Source organism: Crotalus tigris, unplaced genomic scaffold, assembly GCF_016545835.1.
Source record: "Crotalus tigris isolate CLP2741 ecotype Arizona unplaced genomic scaffold, ASM1654583v1 scf7180000020772.1195989, whole genome shotgun sequence".
NCBI classification, from domain to species: Eukaryota; Metazoa; Chordata; class Lepidosauria; order Squamata; family Viperidae; genus Crotalus; species Crotalus tigris.
In genome coordinates this window covers 533,868-553,862 of record NW_024098171.1, presented here as the reverse complement: position 1 = coordinate 553,862, position 19,995 = coordinate 533,868, and the positions used below count along the sequence as shown (strand labels likewise).

Below are 19,995 nucleotides of genomic sequence, written 5' to 3'. Positions count from 1 at the left end.
GCTGCATTATCCGGCACGCTCCCTCACCAGCCAACAGACTCCTAACCCCAAAGCAGGGGTGATAATTGTCAGATAATTGCCTGCAGGGCCCCCCCCCTCAACTTGCCAGAAATGTGCAATTAAGAAAAAACGTGAACAGAACACACTGGAACAATTAAAGACAGGCCCGGGATGACAGTCTCGGCGCTTTTAAACAAAAGACTTTTTTTTTTTTTGGGTGCAAAAAGACAGCTGGGCCAAACTCTCTCGAATTCGGTTCCTCCAAACGCTCCTGGGTGCCTTTTCTCTGATTCAGAGGAGCCAACGCTGTTGCAAAGACCGAGGAGGAGGAGGAGGAAGAGGAGGAGGAGAAGGGGTTGCCGAGATGTGAATTCAGAAAGGGGAGATGGGGTGTGCAAACCGACAAGACACCCCGTTTTAAAGGGTGGGGAAAGAGGGGACGCGCGGATACGCCTTCCCTTTTTCCCACAGCGCAGCTGAAAGAAGCTGACAGCTTAAAAGCTCTGCAGCGTTCGGCCGCGCAAATTGTTAGACAGCCGTCTCCTCCGGTGACACCCGGAGAGAATCCGGGGGTGTGTGTGTGCATGTGTGTACGTTAAGATCCTCTTTCCAGCTTGGTCATCCTCCTGACATCTTCCCCGCTGTTTTTTCGTTGCCGATGCTGATGCTCTGGGTGACGATTTTGCCAACAAAATCCTTCGCAACGAAAAAAAGCTTTTGGGCTGCGTACAGCCGTATGCTCCTTAGGCTGTTTTTTCCCCCCCCTTTTGGGTTTTTTTTCCCCCCACCTTCTTTTTAAACCAGGGGGAAGTGCTTGTAAGTTTAAGAAAAGACACCTTCCTTGCTCTCTGGGGGTTGGGGAAACACCTCGCGGGGGGGGGGGGGATAAGTGCATCGGAGGTGCTGACTCAACCGGAGGCCTCTTTCCAATTTAAGTGGGCAATTTAGCTGGAATTGAATTTCAACGGTCCCTGGGTCACCACCGAGACGATTGCGGTCTCTGCTCTGAACGGATGGACGCCTGACCCTGCCGTGTTTTCGGTTCTGTGTGCAAGCCTAACCATTTGGGGGAACATTGTCTTTTCTCCACCCCGTTGACATTTTCTTCCAGCAAAAGAAGAGCACCATTTGGGGCTCTCCGAAAATCAGTTCTGCTTGAGGCTGGATTTTTTCCCAACCCGCCTCCAAATCCGAGGACAGGAACGAAAGAAATACAATGATTTCTCACCCCTCCAATGTGCACAGAAAAGTATCCCGGCTGTCGCAAGGGACATTTGGATCGTCTCTCCTAGAAACCTGGGATTTGAGCTTCTGGGACAACCGATGGAGCAGCAAACTGGTTCCTACTGGGAGACCGAGCAGAAACGGACCCACCCCGGCTTCATATCAACCACTCAGCCATTGGAGATCTAATCCCACTGTGTATTTTCAGCTTTCCGGTGGATAATTCGTCGGATTCAAAGCTTTAGGGGAGGAAAAAAAAAGGGTGGGTGGGTGAGTGACCAATTTTAATTATACATTTGTTCCAGTTCTGCGAGAGTCCGTGCGTACAGATTCGGCCGTATGCAAGACGGCGTATGCAAGACGGCGAGTGACAAAACACTAAAGACGTGTTTTGTCACTCGCGGATCAGGAGACGGAAACGGTTTGGTGACGGTGAAACAGCCCGAGAATCCTGTTGTGTCGTCCCACCCCCGGCCTTCCTTCACCAAAATTTCCAACTTTTTTTTTTCTTAAAAAAAAAAAACACCACATATTATACAGTGCTGCGTTTGGGAAGGGCGGAACGATGGCGCTAACCTCGAGCCCGTAAAGATTTGCCACGGCCGAGCAATTTGATACGGTCGATTCTGCCTCGCTCTTCGACGCGGCCCGCGGAGGGCCGTGCTTTGCTGCAGAGGGCAACGAAGCGCGAGAGCCGGTTCTCACGGCGTGCGTGTTTGCGTGCATGCATGCATGGCGAGAGAGGGGGAGAGAGAGAGAGCGAGAGAGAGAGAGAGGGGGAGAGCTTGGCGCAAACATGCCACGGCAGCGATAGGGCCACCAATGTTTGCTCACAGCTGCCTGTCGGATTTGCAAGTTATCTCTTCGGTCTGTGTAGCATCAGCATCCACGGCTGCTGGAGTGGAGGGGGCATGCCACACCGGTGGGGTGGGACGGGCTGGGGCAACCTCTCCCACCCTGTTTTTGGAAGCTGTAACTGCAAGAAAAAAACTAGCCCTTTCCATGACCTTTGATGCGTCAACTACTGATAACTAGCATCCTAAACAAAACCAGCATTTCTTGATTCTGGACTCTCTTGCTTGTAAATAATTGACCGATCTCTGTCTCTAGTAGACAAGGAGGCCGCTACATCCGGGCCGATGAACCAAAAAGAAAGGGGAGATGGTCTAGTTTTCAACTAGTTTTTTAGTAGGGACCCACACCCGGATCATCCAAAGGGGGCTGAGGATCCCTTGGGCCTTGGGGAATAGTGTCTGCATTTCTTGAGGTGCCAGTCAGGAAGCTGAGCTGCACCCCAACTCTCGGTCCTTCCTCGGGGACATTACCCTGGTCCTGTATTGTACATAAGCGTGTCGTTCTGGGTGCGTTGTGTGTGTGTGTTTGTTTGCGTAAAGGACTTGGGGACCTTCGGCCCACCGGGAGCCATTTCAGCCTTGAACCTCTGCCAGGTAGAAATGGGCCTAAAGAGACGAAGAGGCAGGAATTGCCAAACAGGGAAAAGTCACTGAACTTGCTACCGCGGAGAGAACATACAAGGCGTGCCGTCCGCCCACCGGCTCCGCTTTGGCGTTGCCGTAATGTCTCTCGCATGGACATCGCTGCGGTCCTGTCGCCCGGAATCCAGTTAGCGGCGTTAAAAAAACAAACACGGCGGAGGGAGAAGACAGAGCATGTACAAAACGTGACTGTACTCATCCCTTACTTCCTAGATCTATTTAAAACCGTAGGAAGCGGGTAAAGATGTCCGTCACTACACAGGCCCACATCAGGACGGGGAAGAAATACCCCCCGGAAAAAGAGGGTTTTTTTTTTTTTTTAAAAAAAAAGGGAAACAAGGGGTAGAGTTCAACCGTACGCCGTTGCTCCCCCCCAAATTTTAATACCTTGACTTGGAGAAAAATAACGCTACTACCCCCATCGACGCAAGGCAAGGCCTGCTCTCCAGAGAAATAAATAGGAACCTTGGGTCTATCGGCTTCTTCTGAAATCGTGGCGTCTAGCGACCGAGGGCAGAAAATGAGCAGGATTGGCGATGCTCGTTCAACCCGGAGGAAAAAGTTACGTTCCGTCGATCGGTCTTCGGAGGCGTCTTCCAGGCTGAGGCCAACCTTGGTTGGTGGTGGAGAGGTCTGCTGAAGGACATGCCGCGGGAGGTCTAAAACCAAGGAAGGGGGAGCAACCGGGAAAACGTGGGAGCTGTCCAGCATTAAGGGGATTGGCTGATCTAAGATGGAGCAGGTGCCGAACGGAGTCAACCGAGGCAGCGCCGACCTCAAGAGGAAGCGTTGGGTGTTCTCAAGAGTTTTGAGGCCTCCCTCTGCACCCATGGCCTTTTGAAACAAAAATGGCGGTCCTTCTCAGAGGGCTAACCTTGGGTTTAAAATCCTAAAGAGGCAGTTCTGATGTCCATGCATCAAATACAGGTTCCGGGCTGAGCTGGAGGTTGCTGTTTCCTGTTTCGTACCACTCCCGACTTGTCTTTGTAGGTAATAGGCATCTGTTGTGAAATGTCCACCAAAGCGCTGGCGACGGCCAGACCTGGACGAAGGAAAACACATAAACAGACACAAACACACAGAGAGAGAGAGAGTTGCAGCCCAGCTACAGACTCCTGAACAGTGCTTCTTCACTTTGGCTACTTTAAGACCTGTGGACTTCAACTCCCAGAATTCCAGAGCCAGCACCGGTGGGCCAACTCCCAGAATTCCCAGGCCAGCACCAGTGGACTTCAACTCCCAGAATTCCCCAGCCAGCTCCGGTGGACTTCAACTCCCAGAATCCCCCAGCCAGTGCAGCTAAACAGAAATTTTGGCCTCGACTGCTGTCATAATTTGAGAACTGTCTGTATTTCTTAAATAGCAGTTCAATTTCTTAATCCGGTTTGTTTAATTAACAAAGTCCAGCTCAGAAGTGGACAAGTGGAATGTTCATTTCTTCAGTTTCTGAGGTTTTTTTTTTTTTTTTTGCAGAGAATTGTGTGTGGATATCTGTCATTGGGACTTCATCCTGCTGGACGCCCCCACTACTGTCTAAGGCAGGGGTCTTCAAACCTGGCCCTTTTATGACTTGTGGACTTCAACTCCCAGAATTCCTGAGCCAAGAACGCTGGCTGAGGAATTCTGGGAGTTGAGGTCCACTCCTCTTAAAGTCTATATCAGGGGTCTTCAAACTTGGCCCTTTGATGACTCGTGGACTTCAACTCCCAGAATTCCTCAGCCAGCAGGAGAAATCGAAGTCTTGAAGGTCTTCAAGTCGTCGAGGTTGAGAAACACACCTTTGGGCTGGCCTGAAAGATTCTGGGAGCCGAAGCCCACCCGTCTTCAAAGTTGCCACGGCTGGAGACACCCCCCCTGTGATGTAGTCGATAGGGCCGCTGGGTTGCTATGGAGACAAGGCTGTAGGTTTTCCAGGAGGGATTTCCCCCCCCCCCCACACTCCTGGGCAGAGGATGGCCCCCTGACAGCAGAGACCAAATGCATCCTGGGAAGGGAGGAGCTTCTCTAGGCCAGGGGTAGGCAACCTCGGCTCTTTTATGGCTCGTGGACTCCAACTCCCAGAATTCCTGAGCCAGCATGGCTCAGCTTGGAAACTCTCCCTTTCCCCTCAGCATGGCTGGCTCAGGAATTCTGGGAGTTGAAGTCCACGAGTCATAAAAGGGGCTCAGGAATTCTGGGAGTTGAAGTCCACGAGTCATAAAAGGGCCAAGTTTGAAGACCCTTGGCATAGAGAGACATTTTCCACAGTGAAAGGTTTAGGTCTAGAGCAGGGGTAGGCAACCTCGGCTCTTTTATGACTCGTGGACTTCAACTCCCAGAATTCCTGAGCCAGTCATGCTGAGGGGAAAGGGAGGCTTCCAAGCTGAGCCATGCTGGCTGAGAAATTCTGGGAGTTGAAGTCCACGAGTCACAAAAGAGCCAAGGTTGCCTACCCCTGCGCTATATCAGGGCTCCTCAACCTTGGCAACTTTATGACTTGGGGACTCCAACTCCCAGAATTCCTGAGCCAGCATGGCTCAGCTTGGAAACCTCTCCCTTTCCCCTCAGCGTGGCTGGCTCAGGAATTCTGGGAGTTGAAGTCCACGAGTCATAAAAGAGCCGAGGTTGCCTACCCCTGCTCTAGGCCATCCTCTGTCCCGGAGGGGGAAAAATGTTCCTCCTGGAAAACATCCATAATAGATCCCGGATGCAGGACCAGTGACGTCCCAGGGATCTTGGGGAAGGAAAGGGGAGGGGCCCCAGGTGCTGTGCTTGTAAAGAGGAACCTGGAGACTTACCTGATTGCCCAGGTGGCGGGATCCCACCCAGGCCTCTTGGCAACCTCACAAAGACGGAGAGCACCGCTGCCTTGTTGCCAAAACAGGGCTCCAGGGTGATGGGTTTGGGAACCATCTGCAAGAGGGAGCAGAGGAGAGCAGGTGAAAGATTGCCCCCCCTGACAGTTTCCCCCCCCCACACACAGGAAGCTTCAGTCTCCAGTCTGACACGGGGGGGGGGGATGAGCAGAGGCCGCACTGACCCGGGAGGAAAGGAAGATGGAAGAAAGGGAAGATTTAAAAGAGGAGGAGGAAGAAAAGAGTAAAAAAGGAGGAGGCAGGAAAGGAAAAGAAGGGAGGGGAAAAGGGAAGTAAACGACTGAAGAAGGGAAGGGAAGGTGGAGGAAAGGAAAAGATCAACGCGGAGGAGGAGGAAGAAAAGAGTAAAAAAGGAGGAGGCGGGAAAAGAAGGGAGGGGAAGGGGGAAGGGAAGTAAATGACGGATGAAGGGAAAGATTAAAGGAAGAAAAAAATAAAAGGAGGAGGGGAGGGAAGAGAAGGGAAAGGAAAAGGAGAGGATGAGAGGAGAGGAGAAGGGAGGAGAGAGGAGGGGAGGAGGAGGAAGAGGAGAGGAAAGGAAGAGGAGAGGAGAGGGAGGAGGAGGAGAGCAGGGGAGAGGGGAGGATAGGAGAGGAGGGGGAGGAAGAGGAAGAGGAAAGGAAAGGAGGAGGAGAGGAGGAGGAGAGGAGGAACAGGAGAGGAAAGGAGGAGAGCAGAGGAGAGGAGGAGGAGAGGAGGAACAGGAGAGGAGGGAGAGGAGAAGAAAGGAACGAGAGCAGAGGAGGAAGAGAGCAGAGGGGAGGAGGGGAGGGGAGGAGGAGGAGGAAGTGGAAAGGAGGAGAGAGGAAGGAGAGGAACTGGAGAGGAAAGGGGGAGAGGAGGAGGAGGAAGAGGAAAGGAGGAGAGGAGGGGTAGGAGGGAGGAGAGCAGAGCAGAGGGGAGGAGAGGAGGAGGAGGAAGAGAAGAGGAAGGAGGAACTGGAGAGGAAAGGGAGGAGAGCAGAGGGGAGGGGAGGGGAGGAGGAAGAGGAGGAGGAGAGAGGAGAGGAAGGAGGAACTAGAGAGGAAAGGGAGGAGAGGAGAGGGGAGGGGAGGAGGAGGAAGAGGAAGGAGGAACTGGAGAGGAAAGGGGGAGAGGAGGGGTAGGAGAGGAAAGGGAGGAGAGCAGAGAGGGGAGGGGAGGAGGAGGAAGAGGAAGGAGGAGAGAGGAAAGGGGGAGAGGAGGGGTAGGAGAGGAAAGGGAGGAGAGCAGAGGGGAGGGGAGGGGAGGAGGAAGAGGAGGAGGAGAGAGGAGAGGAAGGAGGAACTAGAGAGGAAAGGGAGGAGAGGAGAGGGGAGGGGAGGAGGAGGAAGAGGAAGGAGGAACTGGAGAGGAAAGGGGGAGAGGAGGGGTAGGAGAGGAAAGGGAGGAGAGCAGAGCAGAGGGGAGGGGAGGAGGAAGAAGAGAGAAAGAGGAAGAAGAAAAAGCCTCCACCCATAGTTCTTTCCACCATGCAAAACAGGAGACGCTGTATCCCCAATGCCCCCCCCCCGTTCTCCCCCCCCCCGGCTGCTCAGGGCCTCAACTTCCCCTGTGCCACATTCTCAACAGAGATACAAAAACAGCCAAGGCCCCCCCAACATCAACCGGGCAAGCCACGTCCGTATAAACCCTCCCAGCACTGATGATGTTGCCTAGATGGGTAGCGAAACGTCTGCGGGGGGGAAAAACAACCCAGCTCAGAAAACACCCAGGATCCCGTCCAGATCTTTATTTTTTTATTATTACTTTTTTAAAAAAATTCATTCTCTGGAGCTCCTTATTCGTCCAGAGCGCGGTCTGGTCTTCCGAGGATTTGAACGGGCAAGCCCCCCCCCCCCCGTGCCTTTCTGCCGGGCGCTTTGGTGCCGTTTTTCATTCGCGCCGAACGGGACTCGCGCAAGACCCCACGGCGAAAGAGGGATGGAAAGAAAGGCCACGTTTTTTTCCCCCAGCGATATTTCATTTTGATAGATCAGCAGCTCACTTTAATGGGGCATGTAATTAAATGGGGGAAAAAAAATAATAGGGTGCCATGCTTCAATATCTATTAAAAAGAGCAGCCCGCCTTCAGCGTAAGGAACAAAAACAATCTCGCTCTCCAAATCGCCAGGAAGGCAGGGCAACTAACAGAGACCTCCTTTTAGAAGAGAGACAGACAGGAGGAGCACCCAGAACCCCAAAGTTCTCCTCCTCCTCCTCCTCTCTGCAAAGCCCACTCCCCTCTAACACTGATGGTGTTACCTAGTTGGGTCATGAAACATCTGCAAGAAAACCCCCAAGCTCAGAGAGCACCAAGGACCCCACAGTCGTCGTCCTCCTCCTCCTCCTCCTCCTCCTCCTCCTCCTCCTCCTCCTCCTCCTCCTCCTCTCTTCCTCATTCTCCTCCTCCTCCTTCCCTCCCCCCACATAACCCCCTTCTAACACTGATGGTGTTACCTAGTTGGGTCATGAAACGTCTGCAGAGAGCACCCAGGACCCCACAGTCGTTGTCCTCCTCCTCCTCCTCCTCCTCCTCCTCCTCCACCACTCTTCCCTATTCTCCTTCATTCTCCTCCTCCTCCTTCCCTCCCCCCACATAACCCCCTTCTAGCACTGATGATGTTACCCAGTTGGGTCATGAAACGTCTGCAAGAATGCCACCCAGCTCAGAGAGCATCAAAGATCCCACAGTCCTCCTCCTCCTCCACCCCCATTCTCCTTCATCCCTCCTCCTCCTCCTTCTTCCCTCCCCCCACAAAACCTAACTCCCTTCTAGCACTGATGGTGTTCCCTAGTTGCGTCCTGAAACATCTGCAGGAAAACCACCCAGCTCAGAGAGCACCAAGGACACCACAGTCCTTTTCCTCGCCCTCCTCTTCCTCTTCTTCCTCCTCCTCCTCTTCTTCCTCCTCCTCCTCCTCCCTCTCTCCACAAACACCACTCCTTTCTAGCACTGATGATGTCATCTAGTTGGGTCATGAGATGTCTGCAAGAAAGCCACCCAGCTCAGAGAGCACCAAAGACCCCACAGTCGTCGTCCTCCTCCTCCTCCTCCTCCTCCACTCTTCCCCATTCCATTCTCTTCCTCCTCCTTCCCTCCCCCCACATAACCCCCTTCTAGCACTGATGATGTTACCTAGTTGGGTCATGAAACATCTGCAAGAAAGCCACCCAGCTCAGAGAGCATCAAAGACCCCACAGTCCTCCTCCTCCTCTCTTCCCCATTCTCCTTCATCCCTCCTCCTCCTTCCCTCCCCCCACAAAACCTAACTCCCTTCTAGCACTGATGGCGTTCCCTAGTTGGGTCCTGAAACATCTGCAGGAAAACCACCCAGCTCAGAGAGCGCCAAGGACACGGAGCTGCAAGTATTCTCCTTTAGAGGGACGGACAGACGGACAGATGTAGGCCCCGATCCTGCGGTGGCCCTTTCCTATCTCTAGTAGCTTCAAGCCAGTCCTCGTCTAAAATGAATCCCCGGTGGCTTATTTCTGATGGCGCCCTGCAATCCAGAGCCAATGCTTGGTAGTCTAGGGATGCTAAGGGAAAGCAAAGCAGGAGCGAAGTTGTCACTGCGTTAACTAATGCCTAACAAACAAGGCAGGGACAGTGCTTTTACGTGTCTCCGGTGTTAAACGGACAAGAGAGACCGCTGATGAATTAGTTGCTTCAGAAGTACTTTTACAACGGGGAGGGTGCTGCTGTTAACAGCCAGTGTCTTTGCACGTCCATTCCCTGCAGAGTTGCTAAAGTTCAAAATAATTCTTTTCTTACAAAGGGAGCAGACGGAAAAACAAAAAACCCAGGCCGTATTTTTGCGCTGGAACTCAATTACGAAAACTAATGGATGCTAGGGATGGGCATCCTCCAGCAGTTATAAATTGTCTGCAACCTGGCGCTGAAATACACAGGCAGTGGTGTCTGGCAGGGATTCTTCGGGGCATATTTCAACCAGGGAGAAAGGAATGAAGGCAAATATACGTGTCCCAGGATAACGTCGGAGCCCATCATCCTAACGGAACGTCTCTCTAGCAGAGCATGAGCTGTTCTGCGTGTGGTATGGATCGGATCGGATATGGAATATGGAATATGGAATAGGATAGGATCTGGACAGACTTGAACACTGGGCGCTATCTAACAAAATGAAATTCAATGGTGGAAAAAGTAAGGTTCTACATTTAGGCAAGAAAAACCAAATGCACAGGTATAGTAGTATATGGGGTACCTTGCTCAATAGTAGCAACTGTGAGAGGGATCTCGGAGTCTTGATGGACAATCACTTAAATAGGAGCCAGCCGTGTGCTGCAGCTGCCAAAAAAGCTAACACAGTGCTAGGTTGCATTGACAGAGGGATAGAATCAAGATCAGGTGAAGTGTTACTACCACTTTACAAGGCCTAGGTAAGGCCACACTTGGAAGACTGCATCCAGTTTTGGTCACCATGATGTAAAAAGGATGTTGAGACTCTAGAAAGAGGGCAGAGAAGAGCAACAAAGATGATCAGGGGACTGAAGGCTAAAACATACAAGGAACGGTTGCTGGAATTGGGGATGTCTAGTTTAATGAAGAGTATGAATTGTTCTCACTGGCAGGAAGTTTCTCCTTAGTTCCAGGTTGCTTCTCTCCTTGGTTAGTTTCCACCCGTTGCTTCTTATCCTGCCTTCAGGTGCTTTGGAGAATAGCTTGACTTCCTCTTCTTTGGGGCGGCCCCTGAGATACTAGAAGGCTGCTATCCTGTCCCCCCTCATCCTTCTCTTCATTAAACTAAACATCCCCAATTCCAGCAACCGTTCCTTATATGCTTTAGCCTCCAGTCCCCTGATCACCTTTGTTGCTCTTCTCTGCCCTCTTTCCAGAATCTTAACATCTTTTTTACACCACCGTGACCAAAACTTTATGCCGTATTCTCAGGTTTTATAAAGGGGAACAAACTCTTCGTATGATCTTGATTCTATCCCTCTGTTAATGCAGCCGTAGAATTTATCTTCCTTAGGCTAAACATACCCAGTCCCCTTAGCTGTTGGACTAGAAGACCTCCAAGGTCCCTCCAAGGCCCTAGCAACGCCACGATTCAGGAGACCGGGTTGATACGTTTTTAAATTTCCATTATTTCCGTCGTCTCGTAGTAGTGTTTGGCTGCCCGTTTTCTTTTAATAAAGGATTATTTAGGGAGATTTTTTCTGGAGACAGCTTTCCACGGACGCTAAGCCTCTGCGTCCGGCATCCTTTCAGCTCAGGCGATTTTTCCCTCCCAGATATTTTCAATCAAAGGGATCATCTAACTGCTGGGAGATAAAAGAAAGCAGGCGAGAGAAACCGGAAAGGTCAAGGAACGAGGCCATGTTTATATTGAGGATCCTGGAGAAACCGGAAAGGTCAAGGAACGAGGCCATGTTTATATTGAGGATCCTGATCTTCTTTCTGGATGTATTTTAATTGATGTTTTTGTCTAGCCCAGGGGTAGGCAATCTTGGCTCTTTTATGACTCGTAGACTTCAACTCCCAGAATTCCTGAGCCAGCCATGCTGAGGGGAAAGCGAGAGATTTCCAAGCTGAGCCATCTGGCTCAGGAATTCTGGGAGTTGAAGTCCACCAGTCATAAAAGGCCTAGGTGTAGGCCAGAGGTAAGCAACCTTGGCTCTTTTATGACTTGTGGACTTCAACTCCCAGAATTCCTGAGCTAGCCATGCTGAGAGGAAAGGGAGAGGTTTCCAAGCTGAGCTATGCTGGCTCAGGAATTCTGGGAGTTGAAGTCCAGCAGTCATGAGGGGGCCATAGTTCCCCCATGCTGGCTCAGGAATTCTGGGAGTTGAAGTCCATGAGTCAGAAAGCGGCCTAGGCCTAGGCCAGGGGTGGGCAAGCTTGGCTCTTTTATGACTCGTGGATTTCAACTCCCAGAATTCCTGAGCCAGCTTGGCTCTGCTTGGAAACCTCTCCCTTTCCCCTCAGCATGGCTGGCTCAGGAATTCTGGGAGTTGAGGTCCACGAGTCATAAAAGAGCCGAGGTTGCCTACCTCTGGCCTAGGCCAAGGCCGCTTTATGACTCGTGGACTTCAACTCCCAGAATTCCTGAGCCAGCATGGCTCAGCTTGGAAACTCTCCCTTTCCCCTCAGCACAGCTGGCTCAGGAATTCTGGGAGTTGAAGTCCACGAGTCATAAAAGAGCCAAGGTTGCCTACTCCTGGCCTAGGCCTAGGCCGCTTTATGACTCGTGGACTTCAACTCCCAGAATTCCTGAGCCAGCCATGCTGAGGGGAAAGGGAGAGGTTTCCAAGCTGAGCCATGCTGGCTCAGGAATTCTGGGAGTTGAAGTCCACGAGTCATAAAAGAGGCAAAGTTGCCTACCCCTGGCCTAGCCACAACAGCTGCGAACTGCTGATCAGCCCAAGTTTGCAAGTTGGGAAGGACTCATTTTAAACCCTTGCTTGTTTCCGAGTCTGTAGTGGTACCTCGACACAGTTAGTCCTCGGCTCACGACCACAATATGAGGCCAACATTTCTGTTGCTAACAGAGACATTTGTTAAGTGAGTTTTGCCCCACTTTATGACCTTTCTGGTCATCGTTGTTAAGTGAATCACTGCACTCGTTAAATTAGTAACACAGGTTGTTACGGGAATCTGGCTTCCCCCGTGGACTTTGCTTGTCACAAGGTCGGAAAATGGGATCACCTGACACCCCCGGGATGCTGCAAACCGTCGTAAATACGAGTCAGTTGCTGAGCATCTCAATTTTGACCACGTGACTATGGGAATGCTGCAAAGTGTGAAAAGCGGTCACAAGTCCCTTTTTTTCCGTGCCGTTGCGACTTTGAACGGTCGCTAAATGGACCGTTGCAAGTTGAAGACTGGCTGTAAAACACGCCAGTGGAGAAAGATGTGTATTTTCGATTAAAAAAAAAAAAAAAAAAAAGCATAGCAGCTACTCTTGAAGACGCGAGATTTCTTCCTGCCTTTTTAAATCTCCGGGCCGTTTTATGAATGCGTGATGCTCTCTTGCCAAAACCGGACCTCTGTCCCGTCTTTCAGATAAAATTCCAATTATTGCTCCTCTGAATGAAGGACCTGACATTGCAAAACTCGCAGAGCGAGCTTGGTTCCCTGGTCAAGAATAATACAGTACAATAGAATAGAGCTGGAAGGGACCTGGGAGATCATGTAGTCCAGCCCCACCGCTCAAGCAGGAGATTCTATACCAGTGATGGCGAACCTTTGAGAGACCGAGTGCCCAAACTGCAACCCAAACCCACTGATGCATCATCGGGTGCCGGGTGGGTGTGGCCCATTGGCTGGGCGTGGCCCATTGGGGGGGCGTGGCTGCGGGGGTAACGGCAGACTGGGTGGGACTAAAAGTTCAATCAATCAATTCCAATTTTGCAAGATCTTTTTTTTTCCCGCAAGAAGTTGAAATTGATTGAACCTTTTTTTTTTTTTTTTGCACACGGCGGTGGAGGCCTAAAGCGAAAAGGTTTTATAAAACCCAGCTGAAGGCCCAGGACTGGGGCGATGGCGTGCGTGCCCACAGAGAAGGCTCTGCGTGCCACCTCTGGCACGAGTGCTGTAGGTTCGCCACCACTGATCTATACTGTCCCAGACCAGGTGAATGTCTAACCTCTTTTCTTAAAAACCTCCAGTGATGGAGCACCCACAACTTCTGGTGGCACGCAGTTCCATTGGTTAATTGTCCTCGCTGTCAGGAAGTTTCTCCTTAATTCCAGCTTGCTTCCCGGTCAGTTTCCAACCCTTGTTTCTTGTCCTGGTTTTCGCCCGGTTGTCTGGATGACCTCTACTATTCTGAGTTAAGAGTCTAAGCCAGCTTTAAGGCACGCTCAACTGCATGCTTTCTCAACCACGGGAATTTTAAAGAGGCGTGGACTTCAACACCCAGAATTCCCCAGGTGGCTGAGGAATTCTGGGAGTTGAAGTCCACAGGTTTTTCAAGGTGCCAAGACTGGACAGCCTTACAACAGACCTAGAAAGCAGGTGTCCTTCATCTGAGTCCCAATTTAAATGAAAAATTTAAAAATTTAATTAGAAGGGATTATTCCAAGGGAAAAAAGGTGAGGTTTGGAGTGACAGCCAGCTGCACACCCCTGCTGTTGACTTTTTTTGGGCACTCGTTCCACAGATAGCCGAAACAGATTGGAATAAATGATGGGATTATGTCCTAAAACGCTTCCATTTCTTCCTCTAAAACCCACTTCATCTCTTTTCAAAAGTCAGGGAGAAAGGGAGGGATGAAAGCTGAGCCCCGTCTCAATCCCACCATATGCCTGAGCTTCAGTGGAAATAATAAGAGCTGAAAACGTTGCAGAAAAACAGGCACTTTTTCCCTTGCTGCTGGCCAGACACTGAGGTTGGTGTGTTTGCTTTTTATTTAAAAAAACAAACAAACTTCTATTGAGAAAGCAAATCCTGAATCCGTGTCTTCGGAGGCTGCCTGAAAGTCATTCGTGAAACAGGGAAGGTTTTATCTCCTTCTGCTGTGGGCGAGATCGCACAACGCTGCAAAAAATGCACGCTGGATTTTTAGCAGAGCTCATCTCTTTTCACCAGCCTCATCTCTCTGCGCAGTTTTCAACTCCGGATGTTCAAAAAAAGCCAGGAAGTTCCTTGCGAAGCCTGACAAACTCAGCAAAAGCAGCACATGGAAGGACACACCAAAAGCAGCTAACCCCACACTGGCTAGTGTGCGCTTCCTTGCACGTCCACATTGTCAACGCTGTTAACTCCAGATGTTTTTGCATTGGCAACAGATGGAAATGTAGCCATATTTTTCTCTTTTGCTTTTAGATGATGTTGGGAGTGGAGGATGTGAACGAGAGTCCGGCTAGACATAACAACACTAAACCTAGTGTGAGAATCAAGGTTATTGTAACCAGAGCTGATAACAACACTAAACCTAGTGTGAGAATCAAGGTTATTGTAACCAGAGCTGATAAGGAATTGGCGGGCTGGAGAACTGGGAGGAAGCCTGCACACTGTTAATTGGAGGAGGGAATTGTGCTGTGATATTATGTGCCCAGGGGAGGAGAATTCAGTTTTTGGCTTCGATTATATAAGTGCCGATGCTATGCTACTCGAAATAAAGATTCTTTAAGGTAAACAATGCCTCGAAGTTCTTAGAAGAGTTTCATCTGTCGGAACCATGACACACGTAGTCCTCAACATACGACCGCAATTTCTGTCGCAAGCGAGTTTTGCCCCGTTTTTTACAAGCTTTCTTGCCACGGATATTCGAGGAATCGCTGCCCTCGTCAAATTAGTCACAGGGCTGTTAAGCGAATCATACTTCCCCCCTTGACTTTGCTGGTCAGAAAGTTCGCAAAAGGGGATCCCGTGATCCCGGGACGCTGCGACCGTCATAAATACGAGTCAGTTGCCAAGTGTCTGAATTTTGTTCACGTGACCGTGGTCCCAAGTGTGAAAAACGGTCCTAAGTCCCTTTTTTTCCAGTGCCGTTGTAACTTCTAACGTTCCCTAAATGAACTGCTGTGGGTCAAGGACAGCCACCGGCACGAGAAAGCGATAAATTTGCACTCTCGGTCTTTGGATCTTTTGGGAAGGGGTGGATTTGGTCTCGACCTTCCAAATGGAGAGGAGTACAAGAAATTAACTCGGAGTGTTGAATTGCCCCCCTTCAGCTATTCTGCTCCAGTGTCAGCTGCTGTCTGGATCCTGGGTTCAAACACACCTAGTGTTGTGATTCCGTGCCAGCCTGTGCTCCCAACAGCTGAGTCTGAGGAATCTGAGGAGGAGGTGGAGGAGGCATTTGAAGGGCCATCAGGGGCCGAGGGAGGCTCTGATGAATTACAGGACTCACAGTTTGATGCAGAGCCTGGGCCCTCCAGTCGTGTTCCTGATGAAGCTCAGCTGTGTGAGGAGAATGAGTCAGACTTGGAGGACTCACACCTGATGGACTTGCTAATTGATGCTCGCACACGTCGTCAATTAGCAAGAGTAAATCAGCAGCAGTCAATGCGGCAACTCCAGGGAAAAAGGAGAAGGCACTGAGAGGCAACGCCTTGGGACTGGTGAATAAAGGGAGGAGGTGTGGGCGGTGCTGGTTGCTGAAGGCAACCGTTTGCAAAGTGCTTCTTGGAATCCTGGTCTGTTCGTCTTCCTTGTGACTTCTCTGTTCGTCTTGCTTGTGACTTCTCGTCTGTTTGCATTGTGTTTCCTTTGGACTTGAGTTTTGCTGTTTGTGTTTTGGACTATTTGACAGGTTTGTCAACCATATGAAAAGAGTTTTGTTTTGTTGCAAAGTCTCCAGCCTATTGCATCAGCAGGGGTTTGGTCCTTGTGCCTTTAACAAGGACGGCAATAGGCTGGGATAGAACATCTAGAGTGGGGTCGGCTGATTGAACACATAACATAGAATAATTGGGCTGGAAGGGACCTCTGATTGGGCCCAATGTCACTTCCTCAGCTTTCCTGGCTAAGGCAGGACTAGAACTCACTGTCGGCTGGCGATTGGTCTAAAGTCATCCAACTGGTTTGGTGCCTAAGGCGGGACTAGAACTCGCCGTCGCCTGGTGATTGGCCCAAAGTCACCCAGCTGGGTTTCATGTCTAAAGCAGGACTAGAACTCATTGTCACCTTTTGATTGGCCCAAAGTCTTATAGCCGGCTTTCATGTCTAAAGCGGGACTAGAACTCATCATCGCCTGGTGATTGGTCCAATATTAACCAGCTAAATTTCATTCCTAAGGTGTGACTAGAACTCACCGTCTCCTGGTGATTGGACCAAAGTCACGCAGCTAGGTTGCATGTCTAAGGAGGGACTAGAATTAACCGTCTTCTATGATTGGCCCAAAGTCAGACAACTGGCTTTTGTGCCTAAGGAGGGACTAGAACTCACCATCTCCTAGTGATTGGCGCAAAGTCAAATAGCCGGCTTTCATTTCTAAGGCAGAACTCACTGTCTCTTGGTGATTGGCCCAATGTTAACCAGCCAGATTTCATTCCTAAGGTGTGACTAGAACTCACCATCTCCTGGCGATTGGCCCAAAGTCATCCAACCTGCTTTCATTTCTAAGGCAGGACTAGAATTCACCGTCTCCTGGTGATTGGCCCAAAGTCACCCAGCTGGATTTCATTTCTAAGGCGGGACTAGGACTCATCGTCTCCTGGTGATTGGCCAAAATCACCAGTCAGCTTTCATGCCTAAGACGGGACTACAACTCCCAGTCTCCCACTTTCCACCCTGGTGTCTTAACCACACTTAGCTACAGTGTTTTAACACCACACTGGCTTTCTGCTTTTGGAATCCCTTAATCCAGTGGTTCTCAACCTTTTTAATGCCGCAACCCCCCAACCGGTCGTAAGTCGACTACTCAACCGGTCGTAAGTCGAGGACTACTCAACTGGTGCAGCACCGTTTGCAGAATGGGACTTTTGGCGGGCTCAGCAGGAGAGAGACAGCCTGGACAATTCCTATTGGCTTTTGAAAGCCAATAGAATTAGACTCTATTCAAGAGAGTCTATTCTATTGGCTTTCAAAAGCCAATAGAATAAAAGGGAGTAGCACCGCTAAGGAAAAGGGGGGAAAAATGGCGGACTGCGTTGTTTGGCGACCCCCCGTGAAATGGTCGTTCGACCCCAAATGGGGTCCCGACCCACAGGTTGAGAACCGCTGCCTTAATCTCTCTCCATAGGAGATGAATTTCTGGCAGATCTAAATAATCTTGGACCCGAAGTAAAATAAACTTCTTTTTTTTTTTAAATCCTGAATGTTTGGCTTGCAAACTCTGAAGAAGAGGCAGCAAGTGGTGGCTTTGGGAAAGACTTTGGTTCTCTCCAGCTGACACCGGTGGCCGAAGGGATCTCGCGGAGGCTTCAAGAAAAAAAGGGCTTCGAAACATCGCTAACCAGAGCAGATGGTCATTTCAGTGTCCAGGCCATCTGGGGATAGGGGAGCCTGTCCGTCAGTTTTGCATTTGGGGAGAAAGAGGTTTGCCAAACAAGTCACAAACTCTCGGCCTTCGTGCATTCCTTCACAAATGAAGTCAGGAGAGCTTATTTGTTTCTTCCAAGTTATCCTTCTTACTTCCAGACGTGGGATGTGATTTGATGACATTCCGTTGTCTTATTTCGCTGCCCTACTCACGATCTGCCAACACGGGAGGTCCTCGCTTTACGACTACAATTTCAGCCCCAATATCTTCAGTCGGTCCTCGGCCGCAACGGAGTCCAAAATTCCCGTCACTAAGCGAGGCGGTTCTTAAAGTGAGTTCTGCCCCGTTTGACGTCTGATCACTGCGGTCTGTTACGTCGGTAACACACACGGTAGTTAAGTGAATCTGGTTTCCCCCCCCCCCAATTGACCTTGCTTGTCTGAACGTCGCAAAAGGGGATCACGTGACCCCGGGAACGAGGCCGTCGTCATAAATGCGAGCCGGCTACCGAGCGTCTGAATTCTGATCACGTGACCATGGAGACACTACAACGGTTGCAAAGTATGAGAAACCGTCATAATTAGCTTTTTTCGGGGCCGGCGTAACTTCATACGCTCATTTAACAAATGGTTGTAAGCCAAGGACTATCTGATTTTCACAGAGGAATGGCGTTCGTTCTTTCTTCCTACCCGGAACTAAACGGTGGATATTAAAAAAAAATGTTGCGCAAGACACAACAGGCTTTGGTAGTTACACCGGGAGATCTAAGGAGATCCCCCTCCCCAACGCGGGATGTGTTAAGAAATGCAAACTAACTCACAGCGGCAGGCTGGCACGTGTCTTGCAACGTGGCTGCCTTGAGTAGCTGCACAGGGAATACGCAGCCGATAAAGGAAACACGGGAAATGAAAGAATATATAAGAGGCGGTGAGCAAATCTAAGCAACTGAGTCTCGTTGTGTGATTTTTCTTTTCTTTCCCACCCCCCTGCTTCCCAAACTGTGGCACGTCTGACGAACCTGCTCCCCGATTCCCTGTGGCCGTATCACTTTCGGCTTCCGTCAAAAGAGGCCACAAACACGGTTGTGGAGGATGAATTTCAAAGCAGGTAGACGCTCGCCAATTCCCAGGCCCGTTTGGTATGCAGAACAACAATGGATGCCCGCTTCCATATTAATTTGGAACATATGCCCACACCTCGTATCTCCCCAGTCCAGGAATATGAGGAGGGGGGTGGGTGGGTGGGTGAATGGGAGGAAGAGGAAGGGGGGGGAATAGGGCCAGCTTCTCAAGGGATTTTTCTCAGAAGGGAAGGGAAGAAGGAGGTGGAAGGCTGGCAAGTTTGGGCCAGCAGAGCAAGGGGGCGGTGGGGGAAAACACGTCCAGCGAGGCTGAGATGGAAAAGGGGAGGGGCACTTGAAAAAGTCTGACACACACACATACATACGCACACCGGACAACTTGCAATGCACTAGGCTCATAGGGCTGAGCCCAATCTCCTGCAGACTGAGCAGGATTTTACAGCAGGGCTGCCCAACCTTGGCAACTATAAGGTGTGTGGACGTCAGCTCCCAGAATTCCCCAGCCAGCTGTGAGTTGAAGTCCACAGGTCTTACTGTTGCCACAGTTGAAGAGCACTGCCGAAGAGTGTGGGAGGACACCAAGAAGATACTTGTGTTCCAAGTGTGGCCTCCCCAGTGCAGTATCAAGACATACTATCACCTCATTATTAATATTATTAAATTGCGTTGTCCTTGTTTACAAGATATTATGCCTATCTTATAGATATAGGTGTACAGGTGTAGGGTTTCGTGCCTGAGCAGGGGGTTCGATTAGATGACCTCCAAGGCCCCTTCCAATTCTAATTCTAATTCTTATTATCATCTCCAAGTTCCCTTCCAATTCTATTTCTACTACTACTTGTAGTAATAGTAGTAGTAGTACCCCCAAGGTCCCTTCCAATTCTTCTTCTTCTTCTTCTTCTTCTTCTTCTTCTTCTTCTTCTTCTTCTTCTTCTTCTTCTTCTTCTTCTTCTTCCACCACCACCACCACCACCACCACTACTACTACTACTACTACTACTACTACTACTACTACTACTACTACCTCCAAGGTCCCTTCCAATTCTATTACTACTACTACTATCACTATTACTATTACTACTACTACTATCATCATCATCATCTCCAAGGTCCTTTCCAATTCTATTACTACTATTACTATTATTATTATTACCTCCAAGATCCCTTCCAACTCTATTATTACTACTACTAGTAATAGTACCCCCAAGGTCCCTTCCAATTCTTCTTCTTCTTCTACTACTACTACTACTACCACCTCCAAGGTCCCTTCCAATTCTATTACTACCACTACTACTATCACTATTATTATTATTACTACTACTATTATTATTATCATCATCATCATCTCCAAGGTCCCTTCCAATTCTATTACTACTATTACTATTATTATTATTACCTCCAAGGTCCCTTCCAACTCTATTACTACTACTACTACTACTACTAGTAGTAGTAGTAGTAGTACCAAGGTCCCTTCCAATTCTACTACT

At 49.9% G+C, this 19,995-nt stretch overlaps 1 protein-coding gene across 1 annotated transcript in view; it reads right to left on the bottom strand.

The window, feature by feature from the left end:
- Window positions 1–781: 781 nt before the first annotated feature.
- The window catches only part of ATRN (attractin), a 176,695-nt gene continuing 157,481 nt past the window's right edge, over window positions 782–19,995 (bottom strand). Inside the window, exons 28-29 of the mRNA XM_039368374.1 lie at window positions 5,498–5,612; window positions 782–3,762 (exon numbers count right to left, since the gene is read on the bottom strand). Coding sequence (XP_039224308.1) covers window positions 3,638–3,762; window positions 5,498–5,612 — 240 coding nt within the window. The 3' untranslated portion in view covers window positions 782–3,637. The remainder of the gene's footprint in view (window positions 3,763–5,497; window positions 5,613–19,995) is intronic.